The sequence below is a fragment of the Schistocerca americana genome, chromosome 7, assembly GCF_021461395.2.
Source record: "Schistocerca americana isolate TAMUIC-IGC-003095 chromosome 7, iqSchAmer2.1, whole genome shotgun sequence".
In the NCBI taxonomy this organism is placed as follows: Eukaryota; Metazoa; Arthropoda; class Insecta; order Orthoptera; family Acrididae; genus Schistocerca; species Schistocerca americana.
In genome coordinates, this window is record NC_060125.1 from 230504145 (window position 1) to 230522321 (window position 18177).

At 38.9% G+C, this 18177-nt stretch overlaps 1 protein-coding gene across 1 annotated transcript in view; it reads left to right on the forward strand.

Moving 5' to 3' along the window:
* Positions 1 to 6760, forward strand: part of LOC124621845 (protein ILRUN) — a 42898-nt gene extending 36138 nt beyond the window's left edge. The window contains exon 5 of the mRNA XM_047147290.1: positions 4108 to 6760. Coding sequence (XP_047003246.1) covers positions 4108 to 4155 — 48 coding nt within the window. The 3' untranslated portion in view covers positions 4156 to 6760. The remainder of the gene's footprint in view (positions 1 to 4107) is intronic.
* The last annotated feature ends 11417 nt before the right edge of the window (positions 6761 to 18177 follow it).

An 18177-nucleotide genomic window follows, 5' to 3' on the forward strand; every position in this document is an offset into this window, starting at 1 on the left:
TATGGCGAAGGCAATTTAATTTTTAGTTTTGGACCTCCATTTCTGTATGGTGTCTTTTTTTAGCCCTTTTTGCACATGCTTGTTGTTAGCTGTCTTCTATTATGTCCATTGGGACTGACATATAGCCGTTTTTTAACTCCTTTCTGTCTTCGTGTTCTATAGTTTTGACTTGGGCACGTATGACCACAGTTCTTTTTTGTACCTTGAAGCAAAACAGAACCAAACCAATCCAAATGCTCTCTCTCTTCATTGAGGGTCTGATGGGCTGTTTAGTCCCTTAACCTCTCAACCAACCAACTTTCAGTACTGGAATGTAAGATACCAACACAGTTGAAAAGCTGTTGGAATCCATAAGAGTTCAAATCTTCATCACTGGTGTTCTTAGTACCATCAAACAGTTTACTTGTTCCGATGTTGTAAAATATACATGACAATAAAATATTAAAATCACTAGAAAACAGCTGTCACTGTACTGAACACCTGGGGTATATTGACACCAGAGAAATGCTGATGATGGAGCAGCCAAGATGACATATAGGGAATGTGTGATATTATGTATCACTATTCTTCTATGTAATATTTTGTTGAAGGGAGAGGCTGTGTGTCATTTATAAGGGAAATGGCTAGAATAGGATACATAAGCTTTGATTTTTGAAGCAAGTTACTACAGCAGCGTGAAACACTAATCTGTAATTGCACAGTGTTCCAGATTCAGGGAGCTACAAAAATGAAATTGTTTTGTGACATTTACTTCGTGTGCTTCTATGGTTGAACTGTACAGCATATGGTTCCTCATTGCTGTGCTAGTTTAGTATTTCTTGTTAATTTAAATTTTTCAGCCATATGTTTCATTTCATTGTAAGCTTCTTAGCTGCTTCTTCCCCCTCTTTTCAGTTATTGCATAGATGTTGTAACGGCAAAGATAAAAATCAGTGGCTGCAGAACAAAAGAAGTTAAATTTGCATTTTGTGGTACCTATTAGATTTTACATCAAATTGCCAAAACTGCTGGACTCCAGTTGATCTATAGAGCATCACATATGATATGATTGGAGCAAGGCACAGGTTGGCAGATTATAGATGGAAAGAAAATGGAGACCAATGTAGATTACATCAGTTCATGACAGAAAAACATTTATGCGCAGATATGGGCATTGTTCAAACAAATTTTTTTCTAGTTAATTATGCAGATAAATAACTTCTTCAAATGAATTTATTTGCAAATGAATCATTCATGGACAATGAGATTATTCCTCTTTGTGAATACAAATATTTATTTATTATTCATAACTTAAAAAATGAACAGCATAAAATGCTACCGAATTTCTTTCTTTACTTTTTCTACATATTTGTGGTTAGTGTTGGTTCCCTCGCTTCAGTGCAGTTTCTGCTTGACACATAAATTACTGGTGGTTTTTACAGGAGGGAGAGTGGCTTCAGTTCCATATCACTAAGATAAAGGTCTAGGTTTTGATCCCTAATTGGTCGTGCAATTTTTTCCGTTGCTTGTCACTTCACCGCTAACAATGACAAAAAAGCCAAGTGAAGCTGCACATTGTTTTGGAGTGTGTGTAGAACCATAGGTCAACCATAACTTGCGGGATAAGTTGTTTCAAAGATGGAAGAAGCATAAACACAGCCAATAGCACAATGCATAGTAAATAACTGAAGTGTTCAAAGCAACTTTCCGGTTGAGTGCAGCTTTACTTGCTTTACAGCATAGTAAATGCAATACAGAAATGCTTCATAGGCCGATGGCCTTAGCAGCTACACTACCGACATGGTGCAATTCCAGTCATTTTGCACTTTCCAGAACTTTACTGTTCCCACTGCTAACATGTGGACGTTACTGTACGTAATTAGCCAAGATGAGAATGCAGCCAACAGAAATTTCTAATCTGGAATACCTTCTCCATTGTACCAAGATTGCTAACACTATCAGATAAGAGGGTCTAGTTGACATAATTACACAGTTGATAATGTCTGTTGTTTTAGAAAATGAGTGAACAAAGTAATAACTCGGTGGTTGCTAAGGACTGACATCAACTGACTTTAAATCTAGTGCCTCCTAAAATATTTGTGGAGTGCTGCTGGATGTACAAAGTCATCCGAAGATGTTTTAGGACTACCTCTGAGTAAGCTTTCCATAATTTTTTAATCTGCCATATGTCTTTGCAGTTACATAGTGCTTTGAGATTTAAAAATTTTGAAATAGAGCCTAGGTTTTTTGATATAAGTATTCATAATATCGCAGCAGCTGGCAGCTTTTGTTATTGAGGAACTAATCAAGAGAAGATTGGAAGCCTTTTTTTCTCCTTTCTATACCAACTGCAACAATTGCAGAAATGGTTTACCTATGACTCAAAATTTACTAGTCCACTTGTATTGCTGTCTATGACCAAGGCATGCTTGCAACGAACTACAGACATATAACAATCAAAGAAATGTCAAAGAAATCAGGTATGAATATCAAGTGATGTTATAACACAAAAAGAAAATTTGTTTTTAAGTTTGGAACACGATTTGGGAGGTGAAGCTAATGTGGAATCAAAACAGTTATTTACTAAAAGCTAGAATGGAATTGGTGATTTCTCAATGTTTCATGAAGAAAATCATGATCTGAAAGTCTTATATTATCATCCTGAAATAAAGATGATTTAAGAAGAAATTACACCGCTATACTTTTTGTCACAATGACAAATCCTCGAAAATCAAATAAACTTTCTGATGAGTTTTTCTGAAAACTAATTTTAAAGCAACAAAAAGTTTATTTGTTTAACAAATGACCAAAAATTAGAGCAAAAAATGTGTTTGGATTTCAGGTTTATCTATTATTCGAAACACTTTTGATTCACACTTTTTATTCATTGATGATGAATAAATGTTTTTATTCATGTTAGTGTACTGTTCTTACTCATGACTAATAAATAATAATTTTTCAAACAGTGGAAGCTAGAGGTTAGAATATCAACAATATTACATTGCTATTCACTGTAAAGATGATCCATTGAGTTGCAGACAGGCACAATGAAAAGATTATTACACATTAATAGCTTTCGGTATATTGATAATTTTTACTTATGGACTGTCTCTCAGCAGCTGAATAAAGCACAATTTTAGTGCCATACTCATTTCACCTTTATTTTCTGCAAGGCATCATAAGTGGCAGGTTGTGTGGACAATTTCCTACATATTACGCTCCTGTTGCATTTTTGGTGTTGTTGTTCTTATAAATGCCAGTTTGCAGTTTTTTTTTTCACACATTTCACACCACTATGAACTGAACACTTGTTTCGATGCAATGTTTTGGTTTCTGTTGCTGACTGACAGCTAAGCTTAGTGGAAAGAAAAGTCGTTATTGTGGTATGCTGTCCCCCCTCACCATTTATTTCTATTTATTTATCAGGAGCTTCTTGACACCATCTTCCTCCTCACACAGGAGTTATCAGGGAATTTATTTTTTCTCTGTTTGAGTAGCCACTCTGAAAGCATAGATGTTCATGCTGCTGTGTCCAGGGAAGCCACAGTGATGATTGCTTCGCTGGCAGTTCATGGTTCTCTAGACATCATTCCCCGGTCTTGATGCTCTAGAGTCCATTTCCTGACTCATAGTTGGGACATACACTTACATGTAAGCTGGTGAAATGCGTGACATGCTACATCCTGTGCAAATAATATACCACTTTCTTGTGCATATTGCAGTCCACAACATACCTTTTGTATTTATTCATTATTATCGACATGACATGAGGAAACACTGATACCTGCAGTGTGCATTCCACTGTAGTAATAGTATTGATTACATACATTTTTGTTAGGAGTTTTCTCATTGGAAGGTTCAGTTCACGCGCACGCGTGTGTGGGTGGGGGTTCAGAGAATTAGCTTTTCATAGCTTGGCGTCAAACTAAAAAGTTTATAATCTGGATATAATTTAATTTTCCTGGATTTAACTAGAAATGTCATGTTTTTTTCATAACTAAGTAGCTCTATAAACTAATTTTAACTGTCTGAAAAGAAAGTATATCATAGCCATTGTCTTGTATTTTTGTTTCTTTGTTAAAGTGAAAGTGAGGTTTTGAAATACATTGTCTTGTTCATGTGTTCTAGGATTCTGTTCAGCAGACCCAAGATGGAGATACTAACATGATGTGTTAACACTGTTGAGAGAAACTTGTAAAAAGACTGTTCATTGTAATTTGGACTTTGGTGTACATAAGAATAGTGAGTGAAGTTGGTACTTCTGTGATTTAGTGTGCTGTATAAGGACCAATTGTACTTTTACTCCCTTATTATAGGTGCAGGATATGTGGTACTTATTTCAGTTCACCCTGTTTCACTCCTCCTCTTAGTGATTTAACAGTCTTTCTGATACTTGTTTGTACAGGTGCTGAGCATTTTCTAGAAATTTTTTGATCAGAATTTGAAAATTGTCTACATAAAAACAATTTTTCTTAATTTTTTGTGTTTTAAAGTGCAGATCAGTTGAGATATTTTGCATTACTCTTACGTAGTTATTGGAGCTTCTGACACAACCTATGTCATCTTTGTGAGACTTTTTTTACTCTTAATTTGCTTCATAGTTTCCCTATTTTGTATTTATATTTTTCTTGTGACTCATAAAGACTGTGAAATACTACCAATGCAGTCTACACATCATCTTTAAAGCACACTACTCATCTTTGGACTGTTCCTGCAGTCTTCATTCAGATTTTAAATTATGCATTTCATTTCAGTGTCAGTATTGATATGAAAGATATTTGTAAATGCCATTTACTTCACATTTTAAAGAGAACAAGTACTTGACTTTTGGCTTCCAATTTCTGCTTTGTATTTGTCTGCAGAATATTTCTCAACTTCGTTCAGCTCTGCACCGACTGATCAAATTGAGCATTTACTAAGAGTAGCATTGTCTTGCACATGGAGTAGATGTTTGCTTAATTTCATAAATGAACTGCAGTGACAATTTTCTCTGATAAGAGAAAAGGCTGAATCAGATACCTTACCTTTGGATACTTAAAGGCCTGCCTGTCTTGTATTTTGTAGGTTGCATGACAAAGTCAAAGTTGAAACTTATTGTAGGGGTATGAGTAGATTTTTAACACGTTCTTGGACTAGCCTGTAATATGTGATTAGTGTTGAGTTTTTATTGCTATGATCTGATGTTTAAACCTCTCCCAGTTGTAAAAATCCTGAAAGAAAGTTATTGTTACACAAGAAAAGAAAAACTCAGAACTTTAGCATTAAAAAGTTAATTTTGGATGAGGATGAGATTTATGCTGTAACAGAGGAAATAAAGAAACTTGATGCTGGATGAAACAGAGGTAGCATATGTTTCAAACTGTTTGATTACATCTTTGACTCTTCATGTCCTCTTCTTGGAGTAATGATACATAATGTATTAGAAGGTTTAAAATTTTTAATTTTTGCCATTATTGGTCTTTCAAATTCATCAGTGAGCACCTAACATTTTTCTGAATTGATTAATCCATTGGACAGCATTTAAATGAAATAATAGTTAATAAATTGTAGGTGCTGTATTCTGTTTGATGTAGTCTCTGTCAAATCTGCAAGCTGTGTTATGAATTGTAACTGCTATTTGGACCTGTATACATGTTAATTGTAGAATGAGTGTCACAGTAGAAAAAGTCAGATTTTTTGGCTGTTTGCAATGGCACACAAAACAGCAAGTCCTGGTCTTTTGCCACAAAAACAATACTAGTAAAGATTTTATGATTTTGTTAAGTTGTGAGTGAAATGGATGCTATATCTTCAGGTGAGAAAATGTAAAATTTAAGATGTAAGTATGAGTGATTTTTGATAAACTACATTTCTTCCTTTCTTATTTGATAATTAGTACAAATTGAAATATTTTGGGAAAAAAAACATAAGCTTTCCAATATCAGTTAGTGAGTAGCTGTCCTGAAACATAAATGACTCCTTGCAGTAAATATTTAAAGTATTTTACAGTAGTATGGTGTTCAATACTGTTCTTAATAAGAAAAACGATCTACATTTACATATACTAAACATGATTATATTGTATAAGTGTTGTGTAAGACTATAGTCAACATTCAATATATCTTATATTTTCTGCTGTTAATCTACTACATAGTTGCATGCGCATCACAACTTGAATATGAAAACCAATTTGTCATCACACTTTTATTGTTTCAAGAACTTTTGCTTTCACATATATATTCCTTTCATTTTCCATCCAAGAGATGTCACTTGATTTATTGAGCCCATTTAAGGAAATCCACATACACAGTTTCAGTAATCTGAAAAGGCAGTAAGTTTTAAGCATCCAGTGGAGATGGAAAGCAGTTAGTCAAATGCTAATAAGTACCTGTGGTTATTCATATACAGTTCAATACATTCTATGTAATGTATGTTAAAATAAGTTGGGTTTGATGTTATGCAACAAGTAATTCTTATGGGTTCCTGATTTTGTGTTGTTTTTATCTTCAGTAGTAATAAACTGATCAGTGAGGCCATTCACTAGCTGTCTCAGTGGATAGATTTGTTTGAGTTTTATGAATAATTTTTAATAGCCTTAACTGGAACTGTACTGACTGTTGCTGTTAACTAATCAGTGAGGTGTTTTTGTACAATGTCATGAAAGTTCTGTATTTTTTTTTTTTTGTCATTATGAACATAATTCAAAATCTGTGATTGTCCGTGTTTTTTGAGTACTGATATGTGTATGAGTAAGATGGTTTGTTTTCAGTGCAACAATAAAGGGTTTTGATTATGTAATGCATATTAAAATAATTTTTCATAAAACATCATGTCCTCAATTTTTTTTATTTGTAAACAAGCACTGCTGACAGTACTTGTTTGTTCACACTTTTTCTCCCAGTGGAAAGCAGAGTAAACTGGTATTGAAATACCTGCATTTCGAAACTTGCTGATAATCTAGTATGCATAAGAGCAATGAATTATGTTTTCTACACATTTTCAAACTGATGAAATCAGAAGTTACCCATTTCAATGCCCATAGGTTGACATTATTGAAAAACTATTTACTGCAGCTGAGAGACACTGATCAGTAACTCGTTAGTGAATGTCATTGATAGTACTACATTACTCTGCTGTGACATACAGTGAAATTTTTCTAGTTTCTACAGCTACGTCTGTTCTCTGCAAACCACTATGCAGTACATGGCACAGGATATGTCCCATTATACTTGTTATCAGCAGTTCTTACCATTCCACTCACATATAGAGTGCAGGAAGAATGATTGTTTAAATGTCTCTGTGCATGCTGTAATTAATTTTATCTTGTCCTCACGAACCCGATGGGAACAATACATAGGAGGTTGCAGTACATTCCTCCAGTAATCATTTAAAGTGGGTTTTTGAAACTTTGTAAGTAGCCATTCTCAAGGTAGTTTGCGTATGCCGCAAAGTGTTTGTCTGTTCAGTTTCTTCAGCATCTCTGTAACACTCTCTCATGGGTCAAACAAATGAAATCAAACCATTCATGCTGCTCTTCTTTCAATACGTTCAATATTGCATGCTGTTCCCATTTCGTTCGGGTCCCACACACTAGAGCTATATTCTAGAATGGGTCACATGAGCGATTTGTAAACAATTTCCTTTGCTGGCTGATTGCAGTTCCCCAGTATTCTACCAATAAACTGGAGTCTACCACCTGATTTACCCACAACTGAGTCTTTGTGATCATTCCATTTCATATCCCTACAAAGTGCTACACCCAGGTATTTATATGGGTCAACTGATTCCAGCTGTGACTGGTAGATATTAGATGAGGATACTATGTTCTTTTTGTTTTGTGAAATGCGTAATTTAACATTTCTGATCATTTAGAACAAGTTGCCAATCTATGCACCACTTTGAAATCTTATCAAGATCTGAGTATTTGTGCTGCTTGTTTCGGATATTACTTCATTATAGATAACTGCATCACCTGCAAAAAGTCTGAGACTCCTATTAATTTTTTCCACATGGTCACTAATATAAACATGAATAGCAAGGTTCCAACACACTTGCCTGGGGGGCACACCCGGAGTTACTTCTATATCTGTCATTGACTCTCTGTCCAAGATAACTTTGAGTCCTCCCTGCAAAAAAATCGTCAATCCGTCAAAAATTTTGCTTGATGCTTGATACCCCATACAATCATTCTTTTGATAATAAGCATATGCTTTTTGGAAATCTTGAAATACTACATCTACATGACTGCCTTGTTCCAAGGCTTTTGTATATCGTGTGAGAAAAGTGCGAATTGGGTTTCGCACAGTTAATGTCTTTGGCATCCATGCTGGATTGCTTTTTTTTTAATTTTGTCTTTTTTATTGGCTTTCAGTATGTGCCCATTCAGCCATCTCAGCAGTAAGAAGATGATATGACAGTATGTTTCAACAATTCGTAATATTCATGAGGACCAAGCCATTCCCTGGTACAAAATTATATAGGCTTAGAATTGTCTTGTGATGCCATGCAAGTGATTTTTGTGTTAGTTACAAGGATATAAAGGTAAGGGTAACTTAACACCCAGTCCCTGAGCGGAGAAAATCTGAACCTCCAATTGATCCAAGAATCAAACCAGTCCCCCTACAGTTAACAACCTGCTGCAATGACCCCACAGCTACCAAGGCAGACTGCTGATTGGCATTTAGAAAGTCATTCTGTTCAAGATTCCTCATTACGATTAAGTTCAGAATATTGTATCCTGTTTTTGATACAAACACAGGTGACTGTACTCATCACCACTCTCAACACTATGATAGGAGAACAAGAAGAAAACTGATAATGATTAGTGACAAGAAGACACCTATTTATTGACAAACTCAACTTTGTACAAATCGGCTCAGGCAGCAGACTCTGAAATTCAGCCACTATTCCAGAAGCTAAGGCTGGATAGTAAATAGTTCCTGTCCCATTAGAATGTTCACTGAAGATGGGCTGTTGTGGAGTCGCTGGAAGCAGAAGATGGGGCGCAAAGTACACAAGTAGAAAGCGGTTCTCTCAGTAGTCAAGCTGACTTGGAATTGCCCACTCTGCAGTGGCGCTGACGCATATCACTTCTCTGGCGGCATCACTGCTGCGACATTCTGGTGCAGCAATTGCTGGGCTATATGCCATCTCTGGAGAGGGTTGTCGACTTATCAATACCTATGGTGCTGCCTTTTGGTACTTATGACACTACCCTCCCCCTCTAAATCTCCTAACCATGGTTGCATATGGTTTTGGTGCGAACTGCTGATGAGGGTAGTCTGGGTGCAGGTGCGGGCACATATCTTAATCTAGTGCTGGAGCCTCGAATGCTAGAGAACCCCCTCAGACAGGAAGGCGGCAGGGCACAGAGGCATCGCCCATGGCGACATCCGCTGCTGTGAAGATGGCATCAGGGATGAGGGCGTGTCCACCTCCATGAGAAGTGCTTCAGGCTGAGATGCCACCAGGTTCGTAGCAGATGGCTGTGAACCTAACTCCTGGCTGCGAGCTGAATCTGTAAAACAAAATGCAGTGCCAGGACCACCGAGTCTCAGAGGGCGAAGCTGGTTCTGGTTATTTCGAGCAGTGACCCTGTAGGAGAAGAAACCAAGAATATGTTGCGTCCAAGGACACGCAAAATGGTTCCCTGTTGCCATCACTGTCCAAGCCCGAAGGTCCTGAAGAGTAGTATGTACAGTATCTGAAAATGGAATATTTGTACTGATTGGTAACCCTTGTTGCTGGGTGCAGCAGATGAAGCAGTGTGCAATGCCAGCAGCCATACAGAGTTCGGCCAGGGGTGGTTCAGCTTGAGGCATTGCATGGAAGGTGGACAGGAACGGTTGCAAGGCCTTCTCCCATGATAGTCCAAGGAATCGACTCATCTCTACTTTGAATGTTTGCACGAAACGTTCAACTTCACCATTTGACTGTGGGTGGAATGATGCTGTGGTCACACGTTCAATACTGTTGGCTGTGCAAAATTGTTCATATTTCTGTGAGGTGAACTGTGGTCTTTAGCAGACACCAACACTTCCGGCGAGCCCTCGAAGCAAAAAATTTAAGTGCATGTTCTGATAGCACTGGCGGACATCAGAGTTCATTGGAACCACAAACGGAAAATGACTGAAGGCACCCACTACAATTAAGCCATAGTATGTTCCAGAAAAATTAATGTGGATACATTTCCACAGACTGCTGTTGTGTGGCCAGTCAGAAAAGTGTTGAGATGGAACCGCCTGTTGCAAGCGGTGCAGCGTGATGTCGTGCTCAATCTGAGCATCCATTCCTAGCCAAGAAGAATGACGTCAAGCTAGCTGCTTTGTCCTCACAATACCCCAGTGTCTGTGATGCAACAACCTTAAAACATCCTGCTGAAGGATGGATGGGATGACGCCCCAGGCCTGGTTATTCTCAGTGTGTAACAGTTCCATAGTTGTAGTTCAACAGCGAGAAAGCCAATTTTTGCACTGTGTGTGGCTGAATAGGCTTGGGTGGATGGAAGAGTGAAGTGAGTGGCTTATGATCCGTACTAAGTAGAACTTCCTTTCATAGAGGTAATGATGAAACTTGGTTAAACCATAAATGATTGCCAGTGCTTCTTATTCACTCTGACTGTAATATGCCATAATCTTTGTCAGAAGTATGGAGGCAAATGCTGTTGATCTGACACAATGCAACAGAACATCGCCTAAGTGTCAACTGCTAACAACACTGGTTTAGCCGGATCAAAATATAGGGGGCAAGTGTTACTATGTACCGCCCATTTCAATTGATCAGAAGCTGACAGACACCCAGTGGTCTGTGCAAACAGAATATCCTTAAGCCATAACTTGTGAAATGGAGCTGCAATCTGAGAAGCATGAGGAATGAATTTGCAGTTGTAGTTCAGTTTGCGTAACATTACTCGCAGTTCCGTCAGATTTTTGGGGGACAGCAAGTCTCTGATGGTTTGAAAATGAGTCTGGTGGGGTGAATGACCTGCACATTAATGACATGCCCCAGATATTCTATTTTCATCTGGAAAAAAGAGCATTTGTCTTTGGGACACTTGAGGCCTGCCAATAACAGTTCTTGAAAAAGGCTCTCAAGAGTGATTAAATGTTCTCCTACAGAAGGTCCAGAGACAACAATGTTATCCAGAAAATTTGAGCAAGAAGGCACCCTGGCAGTCACTTGTTCTAAAAAGGATAGAAAGGTACTGAGGCACTAACGAAGGGCAAGAGCTGAAATTCAAAAAACCTGAAATGAAAAAATTTCTTTGAGTAGTCATCCAAAGGCAATTGGAGGTAAGCATCTGCCAAGTGTATTTTGGAAAAATAATCACCCTCACTGAATCTGTCCATCAGTTGTTTGGGTGGGGCAAAGGGTATGTGTCAATCACTGACTAATAAGAGTTCACAGTCGACTTAAAATCAACACCCAATCAAAGACATCCTGAAGGTTTGTGAAGGATGACAAATGGGGAACACCACAAACTTGCACTGATTGGCTTGATGACTCCATCAGCTTGCCATTGCTGTAATTGTTAGCGACCTGTTTCCTAATGGCAGTGGGCACTTTCCTAGCTCAAGAAAACTTTGGTTGTGCATTATCTTTGAGAGAAATATGAGCGAAAAACTTGTTCACACAAGTGAGATAATCACTAAAAACTTCTCTAAATTTGTCACACAGAGCGTGAAACTTGTCTGTAGGCACAACCGTTGAAATTTGCAACACTGATTTGCTTACTGACAGTCTGAAAATGTCAAAAGAATCTAAGCCAAAAATATTCTACAAAGATTTGGCAGAAATTACTGTGAATACAGCTGTCTTCGTTACATCTTGAAAAGTAGCTGGCATACTGAAAGTTCCTGCAACTGGAATTTCCTGTTCATTATAAGCTGACAACACATGAGTAACTGGACTCAGTATTGGTGAACTTGATCATTCATAAGTAAGATTTTTTAGAAGTGTAACTGATGCACCTGTGTCCAGTTGCAATTTGACATCTTTCTTAGTTACTGTTAAAGTAACACCTTGTCCCAACTACGCTCCACATCTAAGATAGAATTAACACTTCCCACCTGTTGTTGTGAGTCACTGTAATGCATGAGAGGTGAAGTGGGTAAAGATTTAGTGGTGGACCTGTGTTTGTATTGGCATGACTTATTGGCATATGAAAATCACCTGACAAGTGTTTGCTAAGTTTTGTGCTTGGCCGACAACAGCCATCGGTTGCACTATTCTGTGGCTGGTTGTGCCACGATAACATTATTGATGTGAACTGATCTAGTGGCAAGTTGCTTGGGAATTTGCAGTCCACGCAGCTTTTTCATGCACACTGACTGAAAATGACCCTTTATGTTGCAAAAATAACAAATAGCGTCGTGATTTGGGCACTGAGCACACCTATGGTGACTAAAGCTTTTTGGGCAGGACGTTACTACGTGTTCCTGTATACTGGTGTTGTGCTGGCACAGTATGACATTGTTTGCCTCTACACATGACACCACAATTGTCATATGGGTCAGGCAGGCATGGGACTGTTTACATTCTACAGCACCACTAAGGCGGTCACCATGAAATTTGTTAATATTTGACATTTGCATCTATCACTTAACTAAATCATAAGTGTTCTGAACCTCAATTAACTGTAACACTGTATTTAAAGGAGGTCAGGCTGTTTCAAAATACCAGCACAAATTCTGTCGTCACAAATATTTTGAGTTGTAGTGTCACACAGCATAACATCACTGTATCATTGTCCACGACAACACAAAAATTTGCAATGTTTAATTAAACCTTGTAATTCATTGATCCATTGTCTACGAGTTTGACCCGGTGCCCGCTGAAGACAGAAAAACTCGAACCTTGCAGCAACCACGAGTGTTCATTCATCAAAGTAAGTGTTAACTTGCTAACTAAAGTTTCAAATTCAAAGTGTTCTGGTTATTTGTCAGGAAACAATTTCACTATGGGCCTGTAAACATCCATGCCCACCACAGAAAGAAAAAAATGCTTTGCTCTTCGCACCTTGCAATTGGTGTGCCTTAATATGGTTGATCAATTCAGCTAAGTATTCCAACCAGTCCTCATACTGTTTGTTGAAACTACAGAATGGTAGATGGCTCATGGAGGCTGAGGCTGCTTGTACATTCTGTTGCTTTTGTGTTACAAGGGTGAGTGGATGGGCAAAACAAAACCTATTCCCTCCTCGTCGTCAGCAATTGTATGTACAACCACAGAATGAGATTTTACCCATCACCATCCTCAACTATTTATGATGCATGGAAGGAAACACTATGAGAGGAGAACATTGAAACAATGATAATGATTAATGACAAGAACACGCACATTTATTGATGAATACTCAACTTTGTACAAATCGGCTCAGGCAGCAGATCCCTTAGTTCAACTACTATTCCAGAAACTAAGGCTGGATAAACAGTTCTTGTTCCACTAGAAGCTCACTGAAGACAGGTTGGTGTGCACTTGCTAGAAGCAGATGATGTGGTGCGAAGTACACTAGTAGAAGGCAGTCTTTTTGGTAGTCGAGCTGACTTGGAACTGTCCATTCTGGTGTTGTGCCGGCGCAATCCCTTCTCTAGAGGCACCGCCATGCCGACTACCAACGCCTGTGGTGCTGCCTGGTGGTGCATGCTGTGCTTAAGACAACACACAGAGTATGTTATAGGATTATATAACAAGTAGGTTTCAAGAATATTGGATGGTAGTTGTGTGCATCACTTCTGCTACTCTTCTTTTAGATGGATGTGACCCGTCCTTACTTCCAATTAATGGGCATGGTTTTTTGTTTGAGGGAATGTTGATTATAGTTAAAAGTGAAGATTTAATTTGTTTTTAAATGACAAAGTATCAAAAGACTATAGTTTGGTAGCTCTAGTAGTAATAGCATATTGACAAACAACTAAAGGTTACCAAGTCGCAAGTGATTTGGCTGCTAGCACCAACTACAAAGTAACTCGTACGAAACAGGTTTGTACATAAAACTGAGTATGAAAACAATTGTTGCAAATACTAAAATTTTACATGTCACGATCACCGGATACATGTATAGTAAATTTGTTGGGTATGATTGACCAGAATTTCACTTTCACATTGAGAACAAAATAACCTAAAAAAATATAAAAACGAAATAGTTTCAGGCTCAAAAGATGTATATTGTTCTGCAAGTGGTAATTTAAAAAATTGAGTTTATTTATTGGTGATATAGATCCTGAAGCTTTCTTCAGCTCAGACCCGCTGACTAATGTTCACAGATTGGACAATAGCAGCCCGAGTCATAACATTTCCTCTGCTGAGTGTAACTCTGCTAGCCTTGGTTGATTACGATTCGTGTCAGCAGCAGGTATGACCTCTACATTAAAGAAATCTGTCTTCTGTTTCAGTACACTTCTTGCCTGGAATATAATTAGTGCTGTTTGTGGTACTGAAATTGTCTACAAGTAATGTTACGTTTTGAAGTTGATCACTGAACTGCAATGAATTGTCTTGAGAAGTGAAGATACTTTAAATAACAGCTGAAATATATTCCTGCTCATAATAGACAGCCAGCATTGGCAAAAGGACTTGTATTTCATGTAGTTAGTTTCATGTTCCATTCATAATTTTGCACAATAGATCGTAATGTGGAACGGGTCGCAAATTAATTTGTATTTATGGTCAGTAACATTCTATCTCTGGTGAACAGCAAGGTCTCACATGCATCAGCAGCCCCAGAAACACTTTCATTTCAACAGCACGGGGCCATCCAACTTGAGAGATTGGTTGGTTTTCTCGTCGTACATTTTTTTCTATTTCTTGGCTCAGGTATACACAGTGCAGTCACATTAATGTGACCACTGCCTACGTTCAACGTCGGCATGCACTAACCACTCACAGAGGGCATGTGGCAGCACTTGCAGTGGAGATTATATACGGCATGTTGGGGGAACACAGAAAACCGTGCAGCCATTGTCATAAAGTGGAAACAGAGTGACTTATCTGACGTACAGATAGGCTTTTGGGCCAAGGGTGGAAGAATTTCTCAAATGGGTAAGTTTGTAAACTGTTCACATGCTGCTATGTTTAAAGTATACCGTGCACGACAAAATGTTGCTAGCCAAAATCAGCACTAAGAAAACAGTGGTATACCATGGGACAAGCGAAGAACCACTGTGGAGATGTGTATGTATGGATAGATGTGCAACTGTTGAGCAACTGACTGCCCAGATGAACCAAGGGGCTACCAACAGTGTCTTTTCAATGACTGTTTATTCTGGCTGCTGTTCATTGGCAAACAAGGCTGGAATTTGCGTATCGGATGTCCACTAGCTGGCGACAGGTGACCTTTTCAAATGAATAATGTTTTATGCTACATAGGACAAGTGGCTGTTGGTGCGTATGGAGGGAAACATCTGAAAGTGAAACTTCCTATAACAAGGGAGGAAGTGTTATTGTCTGGGGAATGTTTGTGTGGCATTCTCTGGGTGACCTTGTCATTCTGGAAGGCCCACGGTATCAACCCGAGTGTGCATCTCCACCCTTACATGCAGTTTGTTTTTCCTCAGTGTGATGGCACTTACCAGCAGGACAATAATGCAATGTCTCCCTCAGCTCGCAGTGTACGTGCATGGTTCAGTGAGCACCAGGATGACTTTACCATACTTCCCTGGCCGCCAAACTCCCCGGATTTAAACCAATTTGAGGATCTGAGAGACCACCTCGGTCAGGCTGTACGTGCCATGGATCCTCAACCGACAAACCTAGTGCAGCTGACCACGACACTGAAGTCAGCACGAGTCCATATTCCTGTTGGTACATTTCAGAACTTCATTGACACTCTTTGTGCATGTCTTGCAGTGGTCCATGGTGCAGAGTGTGGTTACTCAGACACTTGAAATGTGCTCACATTAACAGAGTATAATTAGTTTGGGGGGGGTGGGGGGAGAAGGACAATTAACAAGAGCTTTGGTACCCAATGTTTGCTATCATTGAGGACACACACTTGTGGATCTCGAGAAATTTCACTTCATACAATATTGTTGTTTGTAATGCATACCAACGTCATCAACACCACCACTGCACTCACTATGGTCAATAGAATGTTCACCTGACAGTTGTTCTTAGGTACTTATACCAACAAATGGAACTTCAATTGTCTTATGGCATGGGCATGTATGATCTTAGTTGTTTCTGCACCCAAACACAAAACAATACCAATTAGAAATTCTTCCATAGACCTGTGATATGCTGATTTGTGCATATTAGCAGTCTGACATAGTTCCAAACCAATCAGTTTCCTTTTATAATAACACAGGGAAAATTGACCATAGATAACAATATATATCAGTGAATCACCTACACCCAGGAACAGCTACCTCACCTACACCGAGGAACAGCTGCTAACGCATGACAGTAAAGTTGTGGTCCATATAATCAAACATTCTTAGAAATATGGAGTCTGAGGACTGACTGTTGACAGCAAATTATCTTATTGTTACTGACATTTGAGCGAAACTTTCCACCCTGCAAGCCAACTATGAGAACTCAAATGACTGACAGTCTTAGATTTTGATGATTCGGACTGACAACAGATGAGATAATGAATCATATTAGAATCATTTAGCTGGGCATCTGGGAGTGGTTAAGTTATTGCTGCCTATGGCCGTGGCATTCAACATGGTAATTATATATTAGGAAAAGGATAGCTTGCTACTCACCATATAGTAGAGATGTTGAGTCACATAGAGGCACATCAAAAAGACTGCTGAGCAAGTGCCTTCAGAGGTGAAGCAAATGTGGATAAGGATACATTTGGTCATGGTGACCGTGGTGGAGGTTATAGGTTGGATTAGGTAGTGTTAATAGTGGCAAGGCCAAGGCCATTAGGGATGTTAGGGTAAAGAGAGGTAGCGTCAACAGTGATGAGCAGGGCACTGTGCGGTAAATGAACAGGAACTGTGGAGAGTCGGGGAGGAAATGGTTGGTATCTTTTATGTAGGAGGGTAGGTTGCGGCTAATAGGGTGAAGGTGTTGGTCTATGAGAGCAGAGATTATCTCAGGGGGTACACAGTACCTAGCCACACTGGGGTGTCCTGGGTGGAAGCATGTGGAAAGTAGAAGTTCCAGGAGTGGTAGGGGTGAGGGGAGGGAGGGAATTGGAGGGGGGGAGAGAGAGAGGGAGAGTGTTAAAAACCAGAGTGGTGGAGCCTTTGTCAACAGGTAGGATTATAAGATCGGGATTAGTTTTTTGGTAGTGAATTCCAGTTCTTTCTGTGGATGTAAGGTTAGCTTGGATGTTGAGGGATCTGGGGAAGGATGATGAGGCAAAGTTTGAGGTTAAGAAATTCTGGAATTTTAACGAGTTTATTATTTTTTTTGGGGGGGGGGGGGGGGGGATCACAGTTCAATGGAGGAGTGAACTGATGCAGTTTTTGGTTGAGTCTGGTTTGGAGAGTTGGTGGTGAAAAAGTGTTTCCACTGTAGGGACCAGGAGAAACAGAGAAGGTCTTTAACAAGTCTAGCATGATCAAATTTTGGAGTGGGGCAAAAGCTAAGGCTGGTCATGGTGACCAGGAAGGAGGTTTTAGGTCTGGAGTCAATCAGGTGTTTGAAAAGGTACTGTTCAATACCAGCAAGGCCGTGGGCCTTCAAGATGTTACTTGTTTAGCAATCCTATTATTGTGTCTGTCTGCGACTTAACTTCTCCACATATGGTGAGTAGCAATCTATCCTTATCATATTATTATCATTATTCCAAACTGTTTTTTTTCCATTTTTGAATGTGTTAAGTCTGTTTGGCATAACATTCATCAAACAGAATATTCATTGTTCAATAATCATTGTTAATGCAAGCTGCATTTAATACAACTATGTTGTGTATGTCCACACCGCCAAAGTTATCACATGCACACCCTACTTATACTAGTACTTACTCAGCTGTATCACTAGAAAGACCTACTTTGTCAAATACATGTAATAAAACGTGCTGATGACCCAAAACATGACCACCAGCTTAATAGTGTTTTTGTCCACCTTTGGAATGAAATACAGCAGCAATTCTGCATGGCATGCATTCGGCAAGTCCTTGGTAGGTGTCTGGAGGTATGTGGTACCAGGTTAGGCAATTCCCATAAATTATGTGGCAGTGGTTTGTGGGTGCAGAACTGCATGTTATAACATCCCAGATGTGTTAACATTAGGTTCATACCAAGTGAATTTGGTTCACTAACA